This window comes from Teleopsis dalmanni, chromosome 1, assembly GCF_002237135.1.
Source record: "Teleopsis dalmanni isolate 2A chromosome 1, ASM223713v2, whole genome shotgun sequence".
Classification (NCBI taxonomy): Eukaryota; Metazoa; Arthropoda; class Insecta; order Diptera; family Diopsidae; genus Teleopsis; species Teleopsis dalmanni.
In genome coordinates this window covers 83,742,454-83,763,398 of record NC_051846.1, presented here as the reverse complement: position 1 = coordinate 83,763,398, position 20,945 = coordinate 83,742,454, and the positions used below count along the sequence as shown (strand labels likewise).

The following is a 20,945-nucleotide window of genomic DNA, read 5'->3' as shown; positions in this document are numbered from 1 at the left end:
TCGTATTTTATTTCGACTTCATTCGTGAATTAATTAGCAAAACATAGAAGCGTTACTCTCGGATAACAATGAACGTTAAACTAGATTACGCCACATTGGATTTAGCAAGTGCTAAGGATTTAGGATATAGGAATATCACATTGAGTGTCACACATTCGTCTTTTCAATTTTTATTAAATTCTGAGGAATTTTTTTAATACGAATGATGTATGATGTTACATGGAACATACATATATGAAACGTACTCTAATTTAAGAGTACGTTCCATCGAATTGTAACCAACGTAAAATGTAGCCATTCTTTAAACATCTGTCTAGTGTTTTGATTGTGTTACATTCTATTTTCGGTAATACTTATATATATTTTAACAATAATTGCCTATACTTTAGTTTGATTACTTTGTCATTTAATGTAGACAGTAACTTTCTATCAATTATTACTATTTCAAAATTTCATCCATTTATTGGGTTGCCTGCTGTGTCTAAATCGTGTGAGGTGCTTCACTGCATCTAATTTAACTTTTCTTCTTTTCAATTGTCCGATTGGGATGTAATGAAAGATATGTCCGGGTTTTAGTTTCAATGATTGCTGCTAATAACCAGGATTTCGGTCGGTGTCTATAGTCTCCGATAAAAATTTTTCGTATACCATGAAATTTAACATATCTTTTTGTTTTTAATTATTTAATCTTATTTCTTAGTTTTTCAATATAATATCCTTAGTTATTTTAAGTTAATTGAATTGTTTTGACTTACCTGTTTAAGTATTGCCAAAAACAGTGAGTTGTGCCATGTAAGGAGTTACGGTAATCAATAAAACTCTGTAAATAATTATGGATTGCTATGTGATTTCAGATGTGTTATTCCGCCTTATTACAAATACTACATATTATACTCTCGTCGCTTTAAATTCTCAACCTCTCCTCCATGAATTTATTCCTTGAGCTTTATAAAAATTATATTCTTACATATTGTTAAGTTATAGTTTTTCTGAAAACATTTATACACATTTATTATGAGCAATTATGTGCAATATATAAATATAGATTTTTATTTTCCTTCACAAACCCACATTTTGAAGTTGGTTGCAGATGGAGTTTTTACCGGTTTTACATATATTGATTTCATATCTTTTTCTTAAAATTTTTTAAAAACAAACAAAAATTCAAAACCAATTCTAAGATATTTTTTGTTTATTGTTACTCGCGATAAGCGATCATCAGGTGAGTTATTTTTTGCAAAACCTTTCATCAGATATTTTGTTTGTTATTTTGTTTGTGATTATTACTTCTTTTATTGCAAACTATCAACAATTTTGTTATCGTACTTTTCCGGAACTAATTATTTGTTTTTGTTTATTCGCAGAGTAGTATCTTCGCATCAGCCGGCATTTTAACAACAATTTTAGATATCTCAACGCGCATATTACCATTGCTGTTAACTTTTAATAAATACTCATAGTTTTTATATATTTAAGCTTCTTCTTCGTCTTTGTTCCGTTAACTTCCAGTGGAGCATAGGGTCTCAATAATTCCTCTGAACCATATTCTATTTGGAGCTGCCGTGCAGATGTCGTTCCATGAATAGCGCGCTGATTATAATTCGGTATCAATTGTTCTTCGCCATGTTCTTGAAGAAGCGCCAGGCCGGCGACTGCCTTGCAGGTTCCATATATTTCATACATGGAATGGATTATATGTTTCATATATTTAAGCTAATTTGTTCTTACTATAAATTATTAGATGAATATGCGTGTTTTGTATTATAACATTTAATAATATCATCTACTTTTTTAAATATTTTTATTTCAATAATGATGGTTAACTGTCAGGAAAAACGAATAAAATTTTATTTACTTAAGTTAGGTATTCCAAATATTTTTTTTCGTATACATTTATATTTGTATATATAATTAATAAATTATAAGAAAATAATAATTATAAATATATTTATATTAAATTTTTAAAACACTAAATCTCTTTCAAAATCTTAAAATTCAAGATGCTCCACACCTTATTTTTGAGTACATCGCGGTTTCTTTCTTAACTGTATTCTCTATAAACAAAATACGAGTAGTTAAATAGTTAATAATAAATAAAACGGTTTAAATATGTACTTTTTCAATACCATAAGAACTTTTAAAAATTAATAACATATGCTTTTATATATATGAATTCGACTTAATATTTATTACTATTTGAACACATCACTTAAGTTCAGTCACAAAATACCTGGATTACACATCACTTATACCTACAATGTTCTCCACAATAGTACGAGGTGGTGAGGATTGTAATATTTTTTTACAAACATCTAATCTCGTATAATTAGTCGGTTTAATCTATATATATAATTTATATATATAATTTATTATATATAATTTATAGAAATTGGTATAATTTATAGAAATTGAATGAATTTTAAATTTTAAAAATATATTATTAGTAATGTGAAAATAATTAAATTTGTTTATACATCTTACAATGTAAATGCTAACCTCTGTTGTCCACTTTTTGCCAAATAATGGATTACTATTTTTTAATTCAATTATTGATATTAAACTTAATTAGACACTAAAGTTAATAAATTAAATATAATTGAAATAATCTTAAATAATTCAAAGCTGTGAAGCGAGATAGAACTAACCATTATTGATAACCAAAGGCATGTAAGAGAAACACATATTATTATTTTATAATATATTATAAATATTACTGAGCCTGACGAATTTAACTGAATTTCAGGAAAAAAAAACTTAGCCTGATGGAGCAGGCGATCTTAAGATATTACAAATTAATTAAATAATTAAAATATTTTTTTTCATAAGAAACTTTAAATTTGTGTAATTAATTTAACTAAGTCCATTATATTAATAATGTTATCATAATGAAAAAAAAATAGGTTTTAACAAGTTAGTTCTTAACTAAACGGATTTATTAGCTTTAATTTATATGAATTTTGTTTTACAAAACTCAAAAAAATAAATAAAAATTGCTACTCTTCAACCTTTATTGTATAATCTTTATTATATTTTGTTCATATATTGTAAATTATTTAATTTATTGTTTATTATTTAAAACTTAGTTTGTAAACAGATTCCAGTATAAATAACCGCCTTATATGTTTTTAAAAGCAGTTGTAATAAAATTCCACCCTGAGGAAGAAAAGTCAAACAAACTTTAAAAGCTCGGCGATATTTATATACCATATCCGTACTATATAATAATAAAAATAAATATAAAAACTAATCTATAAACTTTTATTTTCTATTTACGTCAGCGTTTTTTTTTTCCACCAATTGAAAATAAAAAATTACTTCTAACACATTATAGAATTAGATTCTAAATTTAATTTCGATTTAGAATTCCACGATTCTAAGTAATTTTACTCTTTCCCTAGTTTTTGTTATTCTTACTTGTTTTATATATCCTTCGATACATCTTCTTCCATATTTTATAAAGAAATCAAAAACATTTTCTATATTATATTATAATTTTAATTTTAATTTATTATATTATAATCTTAATATCGCTGGATAATTCCACCATCACAAGCATTATAATTCAAAATATTAAAAATTTAATAATACATTATAATACTGATTGGTTATGACTTACACTTTGTGGATTAGTTAGTAACTGTAAGACTGGATTTAAGTACTAAAGATATTTGATCATTTTATATCAATGAATTCTCCCCTTCCGACTAGCATATATTAATTCGAAATATACAGTTCTGTGATAAATCTTGCGAAATGTTTAGGGGCTGACATAGTTTTATTATAAATTTATACGCTTACAGTATTGCTCTATAGTTACATATATAAAAGCAAAAGATATATGGTACCATCCTTTGAATCTTGTGGTTTTACGACTCTAAAGGGGACAATAAATGAAATAAAATAAATAGTGTCCTTCACAAATTAGCTAACTAGGCTTCTTTAATAATCACACGATGATCTTTCAACCATTCAGCGATGTAATGTGCTGATGGATGTAATGATATTAAGTCCATTATCTAATACGATAACATTATTTGTGTTAAAATAATAATTATTTATTTAATTTTGTTTTATTAAAAACTTAGTGATTAAATTATATACTATATCACAGTAATTTTTAAGTATTCTACGAGAATAACATTTTCAATGTTTAATACAATTAGCTTCCGCCAATAAAATACATCTCTGTTGATCCAAGTCCCAACCAAAGCCAGTTTGACAACGACGAATTGTAAGAAAACCCTTCACACAATAATAATAATATTGACAGTTGTGAGGATGTGGAAATTGTTGATCGAACCAGGAAGTACACAGCGGTCGATCAATCGTTGAAATTGTAGGCTCCATATTATTAACTGTAAGTACAGAATTTTGTAATATTTAAAATTAGGAAAATCTTTAATTGTATTATCACATACCTTGAGGATCAGTAGATTCTTCTGTTGTTGGTTCCTTCTTCTTGCAAACACTGTTGCTACTGTCACAAGATAAGACTTCTGCATTGAAGTATGTACCCTCGGGACATGTACCCAATGTTGAACGTAATCCATCACATTGTATATATTGATTACAGTTACTAGGATGAGCCACAAATGTTCCTTTTCGAACATTATTACAATCCTTGTGAGACACAAATTTTAAACAACTCGTGAAATGACATTGTAAAATCACGATGGACAAAATACAAGTCAAAGCTTTCAAGCTTAAAGTTTTAATCATTTTTAGTTCTATTATTTAATTTGGACACTCTTCAAGAGGTCTCTTTTCTTACTGAGCAATTTATTCTCGTCTCTAGTATTTTATACAACTTTGACGTATGGAGTTTTGACTCTTATCATTTTTCTTGAATCTGTAGATTTTAACCAGACAATTGAGTTATTTTTCCCACCATTTTTTATCAGATTTAACTTGTTATTCATGATAACTACTCAGTATCGTTCTTTTTTGTTTTAATTTTATAATTAATTTTTGCTTCTAATAATTCTAAGAAAATATCAGCCTCAGCTGATGTTTTGAGTACAAATTTTGAATTTTTATTGCAATGTGCTTTTCAACTTTGACGAAGATAGCTGTACTAGTTGCAATATTGAAGAAATGTTTAAAATAATAAGACATAAATAAACAAATTTCAATATAATGAACAATAAATATATATAATATTTAATATAATATATATAAATATAATATATATAATATAATATATATAATATAAATTTAATATAATATATAAATCTAATTTTATTTCCAAGTCACCATTTGTGAAATATCGGACTTCTAAAATAAATCAATAATATATATAAGTTTTATTCAATTTTTAATGATTAAATACACATGAAATATATATACATAGTATAATTATTGACAACGCCCAGTACTGTTACCTTGCAGTACATATGAATCCAAATTAAATATTCTGATAATAATTTTATAACTGCAAAAACAGTTTAAAAATATTCTTTTGATTCTATATTTATATTTAAATTCTAATGAAAGAAGTTCTAATCATTTAAACCTTTTTTATATATCTAGTGGTAACAATCAAATACAATAAAAAGTGAATTATATCTTTGCCATAACTTTACTGCCTACAAGCAAATAAGTTTGTTATATATAAAATATTGACTTATAACTATATTTTAAATAATAACCATCTTTTTCTAAATTTAAATATAACAGACGTAATCACCATTAATTTGAAATGCAAGTTTAATTCTATATTAGATCACTTATATCATCTACTCAGCGGCAGGACTAAGAAATATCATCCATTCAGCGACTGAAACATCACTCTTCACATTTAGTTGGAGCATTTGTACAAAATATACGGAATTAAAAAGTTTAAAATCGCTTGTAAAAGATATCCTGTTTTGCAAGACTTTTAAACTAAAAAACTGTACAAATGTGATCAATAAAAAACCATACTCACCTGATATGACCCCGAATGTCTTCTTACTGTTCCTGAAGTAAAAATTATAGCTTCGGTAAAGCCATTTCGAGTCGATTGCGGCCATAAACAAAAATTCGCAGAATGAGTTAAAGGCAGAACCCTTATCAGCCTAAGGAAAGTACATGGAAGATTGGGTCAAACGTTAAATAGTTGCAATACATTCGTCGTTAAAGTTCATTTCCGATACAATGTTCGCAGTTATATTTTTACTTAAGAAATCGAATTATTTTGCAAATTGACTACATGATAAAAATTAAAAATATATTTATAATTAATTATTGCATAGGTAAATGTATATTGATATATGTATATATATACATAGATAATATGTCCAATATACAGAATCATTTATGAATATTTTATGTGTCATTAGCTTTTTATTAAGTTTAGATAATAAACGTATAATCTTAATTTGTAATAATTAAAATTATAAAATAATTTGATTGATTTGAATTACGTTAACACATGACAACAGAAAATTCTACAGAATCTATTAAAATAGTATACCCGTTTTATTGAAAACATATAACAGCATCTATGACAATATTGCACATATACTTAAAAACGAGTACACTGCCAAAAAGTATTATGTATAATAAATTCATTAATTTGATTTATACAATAACTCAAAAGTATTCCATTGATTAAAGATTGAATGTAATCTAATGATATACAAAGATAAAAAATTATTTCAGCAAATCTAAAGAGTTAATCTTACGGATGGAAGTGATGAGGTTTCATACAGTAGTGAACAACAACAACAACAATTTTTATTATTTTATTTATTTCAATTTTTAAGCTGTTTTAAATTTTGAATAATACCTAACATCAGTGGTTTTGAAATTATTTCTTGTATTTAATTATTCATAAATAATATCTTTCTTATAAATAAATAACTATTTCTTAAAATCATAAAAATGCTGATATATTATATAAAGTACACTTATAAAAACTTAATTGTTAGACTTTATTTAAACATTTAGCATCTGCAATAGGAAGGCATTTATTTTGTTCGAAATCCCAAGAATATTCAAAGCTGCAACGCATTATCGTCAAAAAACCAGCCATGCACTTATAATAATATTCACAATGAAGAGGATGTGGGAAATATTCATCTACGTTGCTCTTGCAGGTCGGACGCTGTGCATTACTCAAACCTGTGGGACTTTCTATCGAATGTACAGTTGTGTATGTTCCATTTACATTTGGGGCTGGAGTCGTATAGTAAACTATATCCTTATCGGATTTACTACTACATTCGAAATCGGCATCAAGTAGACATTGCTGATTGTTTTCATCAAAGTAAGTGCCTTCTATGCATTCTCCAATATATGAACTCTCTCCATTGCAATAAACGTATGTCAAACAATTATCCTTACTGGGCACAAATCTATCACCTCCAATATTTTCACACAATTTTTCTATAACGTCTGTGTGAACATCTGCACAAAAGGATAATGCAGCACCTAAAGCTATTGTCAGTACTAGAGAAAACATTCTGAACTATTAATGTTTTTTAACTATTCGATTGCGAAATGCTGACATTTACTTTATATACAAAAATAAAATTTACACAAAAGTTTTTATCATGACCTCACATTTTAGCTATTATAAAAGATAACAATTTCGATATTTATTTAAATTGATTCTTATCAATGTAACCTTGCGTGATGCTACAGATTGCATTGATATTTTTTGATAATATATTCTTCTTGGTCATTCAACTTATTTTTGCAATAAAATGGGAGCAAGGGCACAAAATTCCACAATCAATAAATTAATGAAATTGTGATATATACATAATTATGACATTAATTATTGTTATTATTATTTTAAAGTAATGTACGGCATGTACTATTAATATTTGAATTTTAATATATTTTGAGATCACTTCAAACCTTAAAATTTCCGAGCACTTAATTTACACATATAAGAGATAAAATATTTTCTGATTCTTCTCATTTATCTGTTGAAATATCTAGGATGAAAATTTAAAAGTATCCTCATTTTAGATTCAGATTTATATGCATGTAAGAATCGTCCAACAATCACTTCAATCTGCAATAAAACAAAATTGAAATATGGATTCTTTGATATCTTGATGCATCTAATATGATGTCTAATAAGTAACTAGAAAGTACGCATATATGATTTTCCTAGATGACAATATACCTTCGCATATATAGAACCACTAACCCTTTACATATAAGCTCGTTAGTAACGATCTATGGAGCATTTTGAACAGATACCTTTATCTGCCAGTCTAAATTGACTTTGTTGACTTTCTTATATGAACTTTCGATATAAATAGTTTGCCTATGTGAATATATAAATAATTCACAGTATCTATCTTTAAAATTTACTGATGGTTAGGAGTTAAAAGGGCCAACTTCCCTCCTATGTCAAAAAAGTTACTTCCATTTTTATAATTTTTGAAGCATAATATCGTGTATAGTACTGGTTCTGGATACTGCATTGTGGCTCTCCAGCACTTGTTTAGTAGATAAATATCTGTATAGTATTGGTCCGGGACACTGCCTTGGAATTCTACACCCACTTATTAGATATACTATTTTAATATATAAAAAAATACTTTCTGTCACTCAGATATGAAATAAGTATTAAGTAGCAAGGTCCTAGAAGTACTCTGTATCCTAAACCTAAATACAATATACAATTTCAATTCTTTCGTCACTTATGATCATTATTAAAATACAATAATCAAATTTTTATTAAATCATAAAGATGAGAGTCTTTACTCTTAACTTCACTCTTTATAGAGTGAGTCTTTATAGAGTCTTTATAGTGGGCAAGTAGAATTGTTCATAGTTTTATCAGTATGTATTCTCTCAGTCTAACCTTACCGAAGGCTATGCATCATGAAATATAATTAATCTAGTACCTTTTTTAACTATATAATTTTTATTATTGTAATTATTTGGCTGCAATCGTAAAATATTTTTGATCTATAATAAAGATCATTATAACATTTATCAGAATACGATGTAATGATTGTATAACATATAATGTTAAAAGTCAAAAAATATTACAAAATAGTTTTTTGTTTATATATTTAAATGAATATTATATGGAATTGCATGGTCCACTTTAAGTTGTTGAGGTTCTTTGAAACTTTGGAAAAATCTGCAAATTATTGCAAAATTCTTTTTATTATCTATAACAGTTTTATAACAGTTTCTTATGGATTTTGGGGTACTGTTCGCAAATACGTAATAAGTATTTGCTGATTATGTCGGATTTTTCAGATAAACTAAAGGCGACGATAATAGTGATTTGTACCTCGTCAAATTTAAAGCTTAAAGTCAGTGTTCATTAGCCAACTGTCTCAAAGCCGAACAAAGCCATATGGTCAGCCAAAAATTTAATTAAGTAAATATGAATTAAAATTTTTGCTGTTGTAATTTAATAATATTTGAAACCTTTTCAAAAAAATGTTTTGGATCTGATTTTTATACCAAAATTCTTGTTGATTCTTCTACAATCAACAAATTGTTGAAAATCCAAAAAATACGAATTCCTATACTCTATGGATCTGGATGTCTAATAGATCAATATATAGTGAAATCAAAAATAATTTCACAAAATTTCTTTAATTTTAAGTGATATCTCAAAAACGTGACGTGCTATACAATATCTAATCACGAATGTCAGATCAACAACAATAACATATATATTATCAATTATTATTTGGACTTAAGTGGGATTCAGTTCAAACTAACAGATATGTAACTTTATTTGCACTTTGAACTGATATCATTTATTAATTTATTTTTGTAATTTCAGAATTACTTAATTCTCGTATATTGTAATCAATTTCACCTTTTATAACAAAGTTCAAGTCTTCTGATCCTGACCGAAAAGTATTAAGTATTGTGTGAATACTTCGTACAGTTAATCCCTCAAATTCACTTATGTGAACCTCTTATTCTAAAGTCACATTAATTAAATAACTTAAGAATTAAATAAATCGACTCGAATATTTTTTTTAATTTATTTATTTAATAGTACAATTTTTAATAATTTCATTTTATCACTTACGTAATTAACAAGACTTACATTATATATCCTATAGTTCTGATCGCATAATTATTAGTTTCAATACTAATTATTTTACTTTTTAATATAATATATTTCTTATTAAATATTTTATCTCTGTCTCTGATATATATATATAATATATTTTTATTTTAGCACGAATTGTTCAAATGATATATCACAGAACAAAATACAGATGAACCAAATATATCTTTGAGTTGTCTCTTCTTAGGTCGTAAAAAATTAAAATTGGACTTAAGAATTGAAATTCTCAAAATTCTAAATTCATACAATTTTTGGCAATAATTAAAATTTCTTAATAGTATACATATTGTTTATACGTAATATAATTTCATAGAAAAATATGTGTATATGCCTATAGATTATAAATATAAATATACATATATATTTATATAATATAAATAGAAAAAAATTGCGCCTTATCGTTAATTGATATCAAATAGAGTAGAAATTTTATATATTTTCAGTTTTATAAGATAGAAAAATATAGAGATTAGAAGGATATGATTGAGCATAAGTACTATGTGAAATATAAAGCAAAAAAGTTAAAATATATATTTTAAATGTTCGATAATTATTCAATATTATTTCAGATAAAATTTTCCATTGGTTGCCTAGTTAAAAATTTAGAGATTGGAACTTAATGAGCATATATATACGCAGGCAGATTCAATTCCGAACACTATTATTAACTGAGTATAGAAATAAACGCAATGTCATTAATATCTTTAGGATTTGTTCCTTTCTTAAGTAATTAATTTAATTAAATTGTAAATTATTACTGTAATTAATGCGATTTAATACTGTGCTTTATATATAGTACGGTAATTTTCTATATACATAATTTATAATAAATTCATACTTTATATATATTATTTGTTTTATTTTTTTTTTTTTTATATAAGTATTTTATCATAGGACGGCGGCGGTGACTCATCCAGTGGTAGTTCCTTACTGTTTTCTGGCAGCAATATAGCAATATGGTATGGAGGTGGTCCCGCTTGCGCAGCTGCTTGTGAATCGTTACGATGTGCATTTGCTGAAAAAATACCGCCATGCATGTGACTCGTACCTAGGCTAGCACCAGCACCACCGATTCCACTGTTTAGGGTACACAACGCTCTGCCGTGTTCGTCATATGTGCCGCCACCTGAACGTGCCGGCATTAATCCTTTTGGTATGCGACACAGCGAAACGGTGCATGCGGCTAGGAAGAATGTGGCAGAAAAAGCACAAAATATCAGTATTTCCAGACCACTGCCTTGATGATCAAAATAAAATTTAGCACCGGCAACGAAAATTGATGCTAAAACTAAGGAAGCGCACATTCCACATTTCAAATGTGTTGGCAGTATTTGGGAATTATTGCTATTATGAACGTGATGATTGGTGCTATTACTTGCGGCAAGCGCCGTATTGACGGTACTACCGGAACGTGTATTTCCATAAGAGCTGGTGCGATTCGAGCTTGCATTTGTGTTAACATAGCTAGTGGTGGTTTGCCGGATTTGCTGCTGCACAGCTACTGCAGTTGTCGATGCTAGGGGGTGTTCGTTATTAGTTGGATTACTGAAATAAAAAGAAATTATTATAATATTATTCCAAACTTAACAATTAATGCTTGGAGTTCTTTATTATAACTAGAATAATTAGGTTAGGTTAGGTTAAGTTACACAGCCGACCCAAAGGGATTCATTTAGGCCTATTAGTTCATTGTGTCCATTTCCGTATAATAGAAAAACTCAGGGTTTAAAACCACCTGGAATCTTTGGTGAAACTTAAAATGTCCTAAAGTATTTGCATGACCTGGGCAAAAACAAAGCAGATAAAACGCATTTTATTGTCCGATAAGTATAACTAAAGGGATTTAATCCGCTAGTATTGTTACCAAAACTACAATGACTTAAAACTAAACAAGAATGATATTACTACGGAGCAGCTCAATGAGAGTATTGGATTTTCTTTTATTGGAACTTGACAAAATTGCCTACCTAGATATACCTAGATTGCTTAGGTATTCCGAGTGAAGAATTGAAGCACTTCTTCTGATTAGGTTCAGATATTTATGATAGATATTTAATTGATTTACAAGGCGTTTATTTTGTCAAGCCGCCTAACCATATCGTCCATATATTTTTCTTAGTCTAATTTAGATACGATCTTCCTCGAAGTGATCATTCTAACCTGGGGAACAGAAAAAAATCATATGGTGTAAGTTAGGTGAACTCAGTGTTTGGTCGATTATATACGTAGAGTTTTTTTGTAAAATATTCTTGCGAAACGTGGAATTGTTTACCCGTCTCCGTCAAATTATAAGTTCCAGACACATTACAGACTAAATGCATTAACGAAGTGAGTACTGATTTCAAATGGTTATAGCTTTCTAATTGATGGCAACACCGCTTTCATATCTTACCTAACGATATCTAGTTTTATCTTAGAAAATACTCAACAGAACATGTCGAAAATAACTATATAAAGAAAATTTCGGAGTGATGACCCTGACTACTTCAATAGAAACATTTTACCAATGTTGAAATTTGTTAGAGTAAATATTTCTGTAGTGTCACAAAATCCAGTTATTAACCTACAATGGCTGCAAGACAGCATTCCAGACTTCATTTTGATCGCACAAGGGATTCCATGGTTACAGAATGTACAATCAATTGACTTTTCGATATTCTGATTCTGAAGATTCATGATTCGTGTACTCCATTATCAACTGCTTTGATAACTGCTTTTTCTGTTACCATTAGTAACAAATCAAGCTTAACTATAGTTTTATAATGATTAATATCATAACTACTATTAATGTAATTAATATTACAATGATTAAAGAAACTTTAACAGGAAGTACAGATAAATTTCTTGATTTCTTAGTGGAATATATATGTATATTCAATTCATATATATTCGCTCATCAACCTACCCATAAACTTGTTGCTGCTGCCGATAAGTTTGCTGATCGAGATGTTGCAGTCCAGTTTGGTTACTATGACTCGGTGCAATACCACCACTACGATACGTTAGAGCGGATGAAACGGTTCCACTGTTATTGGCAGTATTTGCATTACTTGTGATTTGCTGCTGTTGCTGTGACGCATAGGGAATGTTGTTTCGCAGTGCACTGTGATGTGCGTGCCCTGCGTAGTTATCGTGGGCAGTATGTTGATAGTGACGCACAGACATGTTTCCGAATTGTGGATGATGATAACTACGCGTATCATACGGATAATTGACAATGTGGTTGCTGTTGCTGCTGCTACCAGCATTGACGCTGCTGCATAGTTGTGTAGCAAGATCGGCGGCGCATTGCGCTTGCGCGCTACGATGATAATGATTGATGCGTGTGGTACGCGGAATAATTGTGGTACCGGCACCAGTTAATATAGCAGCACTGGATGATGTCGATGCTGTTGCTGCTGTAGCGTTCGTATCGTTATTATTGCCGTTGGTGTGGATTTGATTTAGTTGTTGTTGCTGTATCAGTTGCTGCTGTTGTTGTTGATGTTGTTGTTGTTGATGTTGTTGTTGGTGGTGCTGTTGTTGTTGCTGTTGCTGTTGTTGGTGCATGAAATATTGCTGTTGATGTTGAGGATTATTATTGATGTTATATGTTATTTGTAGAGCATTGCTGTTAATTCTATTGTTTGTATTGCTAAGATTGTTAATATGTTGATTGTTATGTGGTAGTGACTGCTGCTGTTGTTGCGGTTGTTGCTGCTGTTGTTGCTGTTGCTGCTGGCAGCTAACATTACTATTTAAGTTGTTATTATTGCTGCTGTGTTGAAAGTTTCTACTAAAATGGCAGTCTGCTGTTGTTGTTATTGTTGTAGAATTATTTGATTGTTGCTGTTGCGTTTGTGGGTGATGATGGTGGTGTTGATAATGTTGTTGATAGTTTTGCGAACTTTGATTATGCTGCAAATGTTGTTGTTGTTGCCTATGTATTGATGGTATTTTGTTACCACCTATTCTCCGTGGTGGATGTCCAAATCCTAAGCCAGTACCTGCACCAGATAATGAAGCTGCAACACGTGAACGCCCAAATCCACATTGTTGTGAACGTTTATCAATCCAAAAATGCATACCGCTGACTTACATACAACACTTAAAAGCAATTATTTAAATTTATTAGGTATATAACTGATATATATGTTTTATACTTAAGATAAACAGTTTATCGGATAATCGTAGGTATTCGATGTATGTTTCGAACAATCTAGAAATAACTGTCTGAAAAGAGAATAATAATAAAAATGACACATTAAACAGATTGTATTTTGGTGCACAAATCAAGCCGGAAACAAAGAAAATAAATTGCTTTCAGAAAATTTATTCAAAGTTAACTTCATTTACTGCTTACGGCTTGCTGTAGAAGCAGGAACAGGAAAAGAATTTGTATACACAAAGAAACTCTTTGTTAAACACAAACACTCTCACGACAGAGATTTTCAATACGGCCTGGTTAAGGAATTGAAGCAATAAATCTCTACAGAATTTCTTTTTTTGTAATGGACCTCACACGCACAACATACGCAGTCTAGACGAAGCACAAAGAACCCAAACCATCGAATAAAATTTATGTTCCTTGTTCGTTTTTGGTATCTAGGAATAAAGGGAATGATTTTAAAAGTTTTATTGTCATTTACAATATGTTAATATAAAAGATTTTGATAGCAATTTTTGAGTTTGAATTACAGTTAAAAAGCGTTTTAAAATATTCTATAATAACGATCAATTTCTCGCAACAACTTGTAAAACCGAGAAATTATTGCATAGTTTTAGGCCAATTTTATTCATTACGTTTAATTTTACTATTTAGAGCAGCAACATGTTGAGAATAATATTTGATTGAATCAATACATACATAAAAATATAAATAGTGTATATAAAAATACAATACACAATAAATAAATAGTGTATATACAATTAATAATATGCATTAATTAAAATTATATTACAAAACTAAAATACACAACAGAACTAAAATTTCCCACAATTTCAATATTTATATAAATTATATTTATAGTATCACCACACAAAACGAAGCAACATCTTAAACTTTATATAAACGTCTTCTGTCAATTACAGCTCTATAACTAATATATAAATATCTTTCACTCAGTGAAGTATAAAAAGGAGAAAAAACAATTGAAGCATTTTTCATAAATTCTTTTTTCTCAAATTTAAGTGATTTAAATAAGTGAAACTAGAGTTAAATAATTATTTTATATATTTAAAAATATATATATATCTTATTTATATCATTCATAAATTTTTATAATAATATGTTCTCATTTATTTATTTATTTATTTATTTATTTATGAGTTAACTCTAAAATAAATTTTAAAGTTAACTAAGAATAAGGAACTGGACAACTAGGTCCTTCGCCCTGTGTTATTAATTAAAATCAAGCGCAAATATGACTAAATTTTTTAGATATATATAAAAGACATTTTTATTTAAAAAAGTCTGCCCGAAAAGTAATTAAAACACTAAACCTCCATTAATAGTTCAAACATGGTTTATCCAAATAGTTTCCAAATACTTTTTTATACTTGAATGGGTTTAGAAACTATAATGATTCACACTTAATTTTATTTATTTATTATTAATTTTTATTTATTCTTTATCATTCTGCGAATATTTTTGGGTTAAAACTTTCCAAAATTTCCAAAAAAGACAAAATTTTTTTGACGCAGTCCATCGGTAAACATTCCCTCTTTTATTATTTTGGGAAATATCATTTTCAATGCATTTTCCATGTGATTTTAAAACTCGAAAAACAGTCGACAAATTGATTTGAAATTTTTATACAATACTGCTTTTCTATATGAAAGTATTTATATATACTTTTCCTTTTTAAGTTTCTACGAAAACTATAAATTCCAGACAAAACAAGAGGTTTAAATAAAAACTATGATATCTGACAATAACTGACAATATGCATCTCATTTTTTCACTCAGGCACATTATTATTCCTACTTATTTCTTTTAAAATATGAGCATCATTATTATAAATAAAATCACAGATGTAACATAACAAATCTACAAATTTATAGAATCCGTGATGGACCACAGTGAAGTAGTGCATTTTTCATCGCAGTTTTTAATTTCTTCGATGTTACCAGTTTATTATAAAATGGAACATGATAAATATGTTAAATAGTATACATTTAAATAAAAGATTAATTAGTTGAAAGTTGATAGTTAAATTAAAAAAATAATTTTGAGTGGATCTCATACGGTGTGAAGATGCACTTCTTCCACGAATATCGCTCATTTCGATAGACATGGCTTTTGAGTTTAAAGGAATTTTCAATATTCCTTGCGTTCACTATGATATTCAATACAGCTCAAGGACAATCTATGTTAGTGAGCGATTTGAGTTTGAAAAAGTAATTCCTCTTTTATGGACAGTTACATGTGGCATACCTTACAGTCACCCAATCATATGATATTTATGTTTATGTAGATAATGGATTAACAATAATTTACTACCTTTGCAACAAAAACCAATTGCCAGTGAAAAAGCAATTTTTTTTCACTCGGTTTAATTTATCGTTTTATTCTTTATCAGAGCCGTGTCAACGCAAACTGGGATTTCAAAGTGAATGATCATTTTTCTGGAGTTATCTATGTTTATTAGAGTACTTTTATTAAATTCTCTAATTAAGCTGTGCGACACATAATTTAAGATTTTTTAAAATGAAATTTTTTTTTCTACAGATTTATCATTCATTCCAACCTTACTGAAAACCCAAATTTCGTATCTCTAAAAATAAATATTTTTTTAATCCTTTAAGTTCAATTTTTAAAGTTTGATCCAGTATTGCCAGAGATGTCTAGGCAAAAATGGGTTGCAGATTTAAGCCGAGTGCTGTTAAGTATTTCGATAACGCGCGTTATTGCTTCAGATATGATATGTCCAAAGTTCTAAGTCTGGTTCTAAACTCTACGACTTTATGTCAATTAAATGTATGCGATATAATGAAACCTTTTTAAAGGACCCTGATGAGAAGAATAGAAAATTTCTGTAACATTCTGTAAAACTAGAACTTATGGTCTTTTCGATTGATGAATCTGTATTCAATCTAAATTTACTCTGGACCTATCAAATTTGTAGCCTAATCAAATATTATTAAAGTAGTCTAACAGTTTTGTAGTAGTGTTAGCAGACATTTATATTTTTCATAAATACACATATCTTATCAAATCACACTTTATGTATCAAGCTGTCAATTTCAGGGTAGTCTACAGCGAAACATCTACAGTGTTATAAATTATTCTTATTCAAGTGTTATACATTTCGCTCGATATTTACCAATCCAAAAATAAAAATTATACTGAAAATGAATCTCGATTTAAAAAGTATCTCGATTATCCCAGTTTTACCAATCAAAAACTGCATTAGCCAAGTTTATAGACTTGTTAGATTGATACACTTTTACTTTAATGTGGGAATCGTGCCATTCAGAGTTGTCTGTACGCTGACCACTGGGTCCTTTTCGAGTTGCTTCTGGTGTTCGCATTAGCAACATTAGTCCGTGGCATTCAAGCGAGATTTGGAGTGCAAAGCCACCACTCCAACCTAACTAATTATGAGTATTCTCAATCGCAAAATTAAATTAACCAAAAAGAATTTTAATTTTAATTAAAGTAAACACAGAAATTAATTGTCATTAAAATATTATGACGACAGGCTTACCAACACCGCGTTATCAAATCTCAGAGTGGCTACAGGCTCCTCGGTGAGGTATGCAATCCGAGGTCAATTATTGCTTGGTCTGATGAAGTGATAGAAAATAATTCAATCAAGGCGTAGAGAGCAGTTATGAAGAAACCTCGCAGTTAATAGAGAGTAAAAGTGGTCAAGTGCCCTGACTCAACTAGCCTCAACATAATAATAATATTTAAACTTGAACTAAAAATTTGAATCGAATTGAAACGAAATGCTTTGAGAACTTATCTTACATTATACCAAGAGTTTACTTTGAAATATATTTTTTTTATATATATTTTTGTTAATAAAATCTAAACTACTTAATCTAGGCAGAAATACTCACTTCCATTGATATATCAATCTTATCCTAATTCCTTCACAAAACAATTTTAAATCATTGTATTTACATAATAATAACGTGGTATCCCCCCACTTCGGCTGTTTGAAGAAGAATAAAATCTCAAATCATAATCCTGGCACATCAATTGTCAAAAATTACAAGGTCAATGAGCATTAAAGCGAACACGCACAAGCATCGTTGGCTTGCAGTCACCACATGGCAGCAAGTGTGAATTCGCTCAAATACTTCCCATGTCAATGTCACCACAACCAAAACAAAACAGAAATGTAAGGGAAAATATAACTAATAAAAGTTCACTTGTTGTTCAATGAACCGCTTGGATAAAGAACGCACATTTCCCTTAAACAACACTACCAAAAGTGCAGACACACACATTGGCACACTCACACAGGCGCACACACACACGACTCCACTGTTTTAATCACGCACATTGCTGTGCTTAGGAAAACGTGACTATTTGCCCTTTCGGTGCAGAAACCTCGAAAATCGAAATTCCTTTCTCATTTTATTTGTTTATTTACTTCTTATTTATGTGCTCGTTGGAGTTTACCTTTTTGTGGAAGTTGCTGGATGCACGGGTCAAAGTTCACATTTATTGAGTGCAATGACAATTTTACAAGTTACACAACAAACAAATAATGAACATCTTAAAGTAAACATAAAAATTTATTAAATTTAACAAGAATTTATGCTTTCATGTATTGGCGAAAAATCTGAACTTCATTGCTCGGAAAGGATGTACATGAATGAACCTAGCAAACTTGTTCCCTGCCTGTCTGTCACACAACATAACAATGAAATATGTCCTGAAGAGCTGAACTTTATGTGTGAATCCCCTGGATCGCGTAGTAAAAAGTGCATTTTAACGGCTCATTATATTCATCATTAAAGAAAAATAATGTTAATAAACTTCTACTTTTATTGCGTTGTCGTTTTATAATTAATTTATGCGATATAACTAATCATTTGAGTGTTTTAGTCATAAAGTTCCACGAACGAACGAAGTACATATGTATAAAATACCAAAGAACATTTACAATCAATTGCACAAAGTAATAACTTTCTTTATTTCAATAATTTAGGGTGAAGGCTTTTAGCCACATAATTTTAAGTAAAAGGTAAATATAATTAAATATAAATTTCTTAATTATATTATATCCTACTTGAGTCCTAAGCCCTTGTGCAATTTCGAGTAAATTGAGGTAAGGTAAATTGAAATTTCCTAGGGATTTTTTGCACTGCAGTTATATACATATTTATGTATTTATTTATTGCACTTATTTATTATTTTTGGTTAAAAGTTTTCAAATTTATTTATATATTTATTAAACATTTAAAAAATGTTCACAATGGTAACACCTAATTTACCTAATTTTTATCTAATTTACCCTACTCGAAATTCTGGTAAATACCAACATTCCCTGCCATACCGACATAATTTACTATTTCCCTGGCTATTAAGGTCGTGTGCGAGTTAGGCTAAGTTGATGCTAAACCAAATGGGAGATTTTTTGGGATTTTTTGCACTACACACATTTTGCCATTTATCAACACGTATCGACACATCAATACATTATCGACACAACTTAGAATTTCCCTCATTTAGAACGTAACTTAGCCTAACTCGCACACGGCCTAAGTATTAAAATGTAAAATGTTTATAGTGAGTTAAAAAATGAATGTTATGGTACACAGATTTGGTTATTATTAAATCTAAGACAATGACATAAAAGTATTTGGTTGTCTTTAAAATACCCACGACGAGTAAATACCCACGACGAGTAAAATGTATAAAAGTTCTAATGAGCTAATGAAGTCTTCAGACTTGCGAAACTATAGTTCAGTTTCCTTTTTAAAAGAATAATATTCTTACTAATCGTATCAAAAGACAACTTTTAGTTAAAAATTTATATAAATTTATTTCAAGCTGGCAAAATTTTTCTTTTCCAGAATACAAACTGTAACTAGGACTAGATCAGTAACTAGAATCCGTTTCTGCCTCAAACTCGTATTAAAATTTAAAGTATATATGATTATCAATAGCGACTGGTGTCGCCACACCTTTATAATAATAAACTGATATAGTCGAAAGTTAAATTACTTTGGGGTACTTAGAAGATATGACCAAAACTGTAGAGAGTACCTTTAGGAACGCTTCTTAAAAAGAACGAAGCTTACTTTAGAAATATAAGATTTTATGAGGTAGTTTAGTGTCAAGCATAAGCAAATTAATTCGGATGAATGAACTTTAAGCATTTTCAAATAAACATAAATATCAAAGACTATAAGAATATAAGTTTTATTTAATACTACTATATGAAATTTATAACAGTCGAAATTATGTCAAACATTACAAATAATCGATAGACTTAAGAGGTGTGATTTTTGTATTAAAATTGACTTTGATATCTAACAATATCAATTTTAATTGCTTTTAAAATTATCACTAAAACTCGAATAACATAGTTTTATTCCATAAACCTAAAGGAGTCTCTGCATTTCATTAAAGATATTAATATTCTTGATATATTTTTCTTTATTTTATAGATTGAGATACACAATCCATGAACTGAATATATGTATAGCATTTAGGAGATGTCAATAAAATCTCTTATCATTTTAGAAACAGATTGAAACAAAATAAAGAATGTATAACGAAAGTTACAAAATAAAAAAATTTGGTAACGTCCACAAATAGACGATAAGGCCAGATCTTCTAAAACTGAGGCAACAAAAGCTTTGAAAAAGTTTTTTGAGAGAACTTTTAATATAACCTAACATTGAAACGAAAAGAATGTATAGTAAATAGATATTTGCAGATATCACAAAGTAA

At 28.8% G+C, this 20,945-nt stretch overlaps 3 protein-coding genes across 3 annotated transcripts; all 3 read right to left on the bottom strand.

The window, feature by feature from the left end:
* Positions 1-4,118: 4,118 nt before the first annotated feature.
* LOC119685998 (peritrophin-44-like) lies at positions 4,119-4,719 on the bottom strand. The gene is made up of 2 exons (XM_038100435.1): positions 4,419-4,719; positions 4,119-4,355 (listed from the first exon to the last, which is right to left on the bottom strand). The coding sequence occupies exons 1-2, from the start codon at positions 4,717-4,719 to the stop codon at positions 4,144-4,146; spliced, it is 513 nt and encodes a 170-aa protein (XP_037956363.1). The 3' UTR covers positions 4,119-4,143.
* Positions 4,720-6,907: 2,188 nt separating this feature from the next.
* On the bottom strand, positions 6,908-7,444 carry LOC119685987. Its single transcript, XM_038100425.1, has one exon. The coding sequence runs from the start codon at positions 7,442-7,444 to the stop codon at positions 6,908-6,910; it is 537 nt and encodes a 178-aa protein (XP_037956353.1).
* A 3,455-nt stretch (positions 7,445-10,899) lies between these two features.
* LOC119672982 (transcription factor kayak) lies at positions 10,900-14,670 on the bottom strand. Its single transcript, XM_038084169.1, has 4 exons — positions 14,391-14,670; positions 14,191-14,260; positions 12,954-14,134; positions 10,900-11,593 (listed from the first exon to the last, which is right to left on the bottom strand). The coding sequence occupies exons 3-4, from the start codon at positions 14,111-14,113 to the stop codon at positions 10,921-10,923; spliced, it is 1,833 nt and encodes a 610-aa protein (XP_037940097.1). The 5' UTR covers positions 14,114-14,134; positions 14,191-14,260; positions 14,391-14,670; the 3' UTR covers positions 10,900-10,920.
* Positions 14,671-20,945: the final 6,275 nt, after the last annotated feature.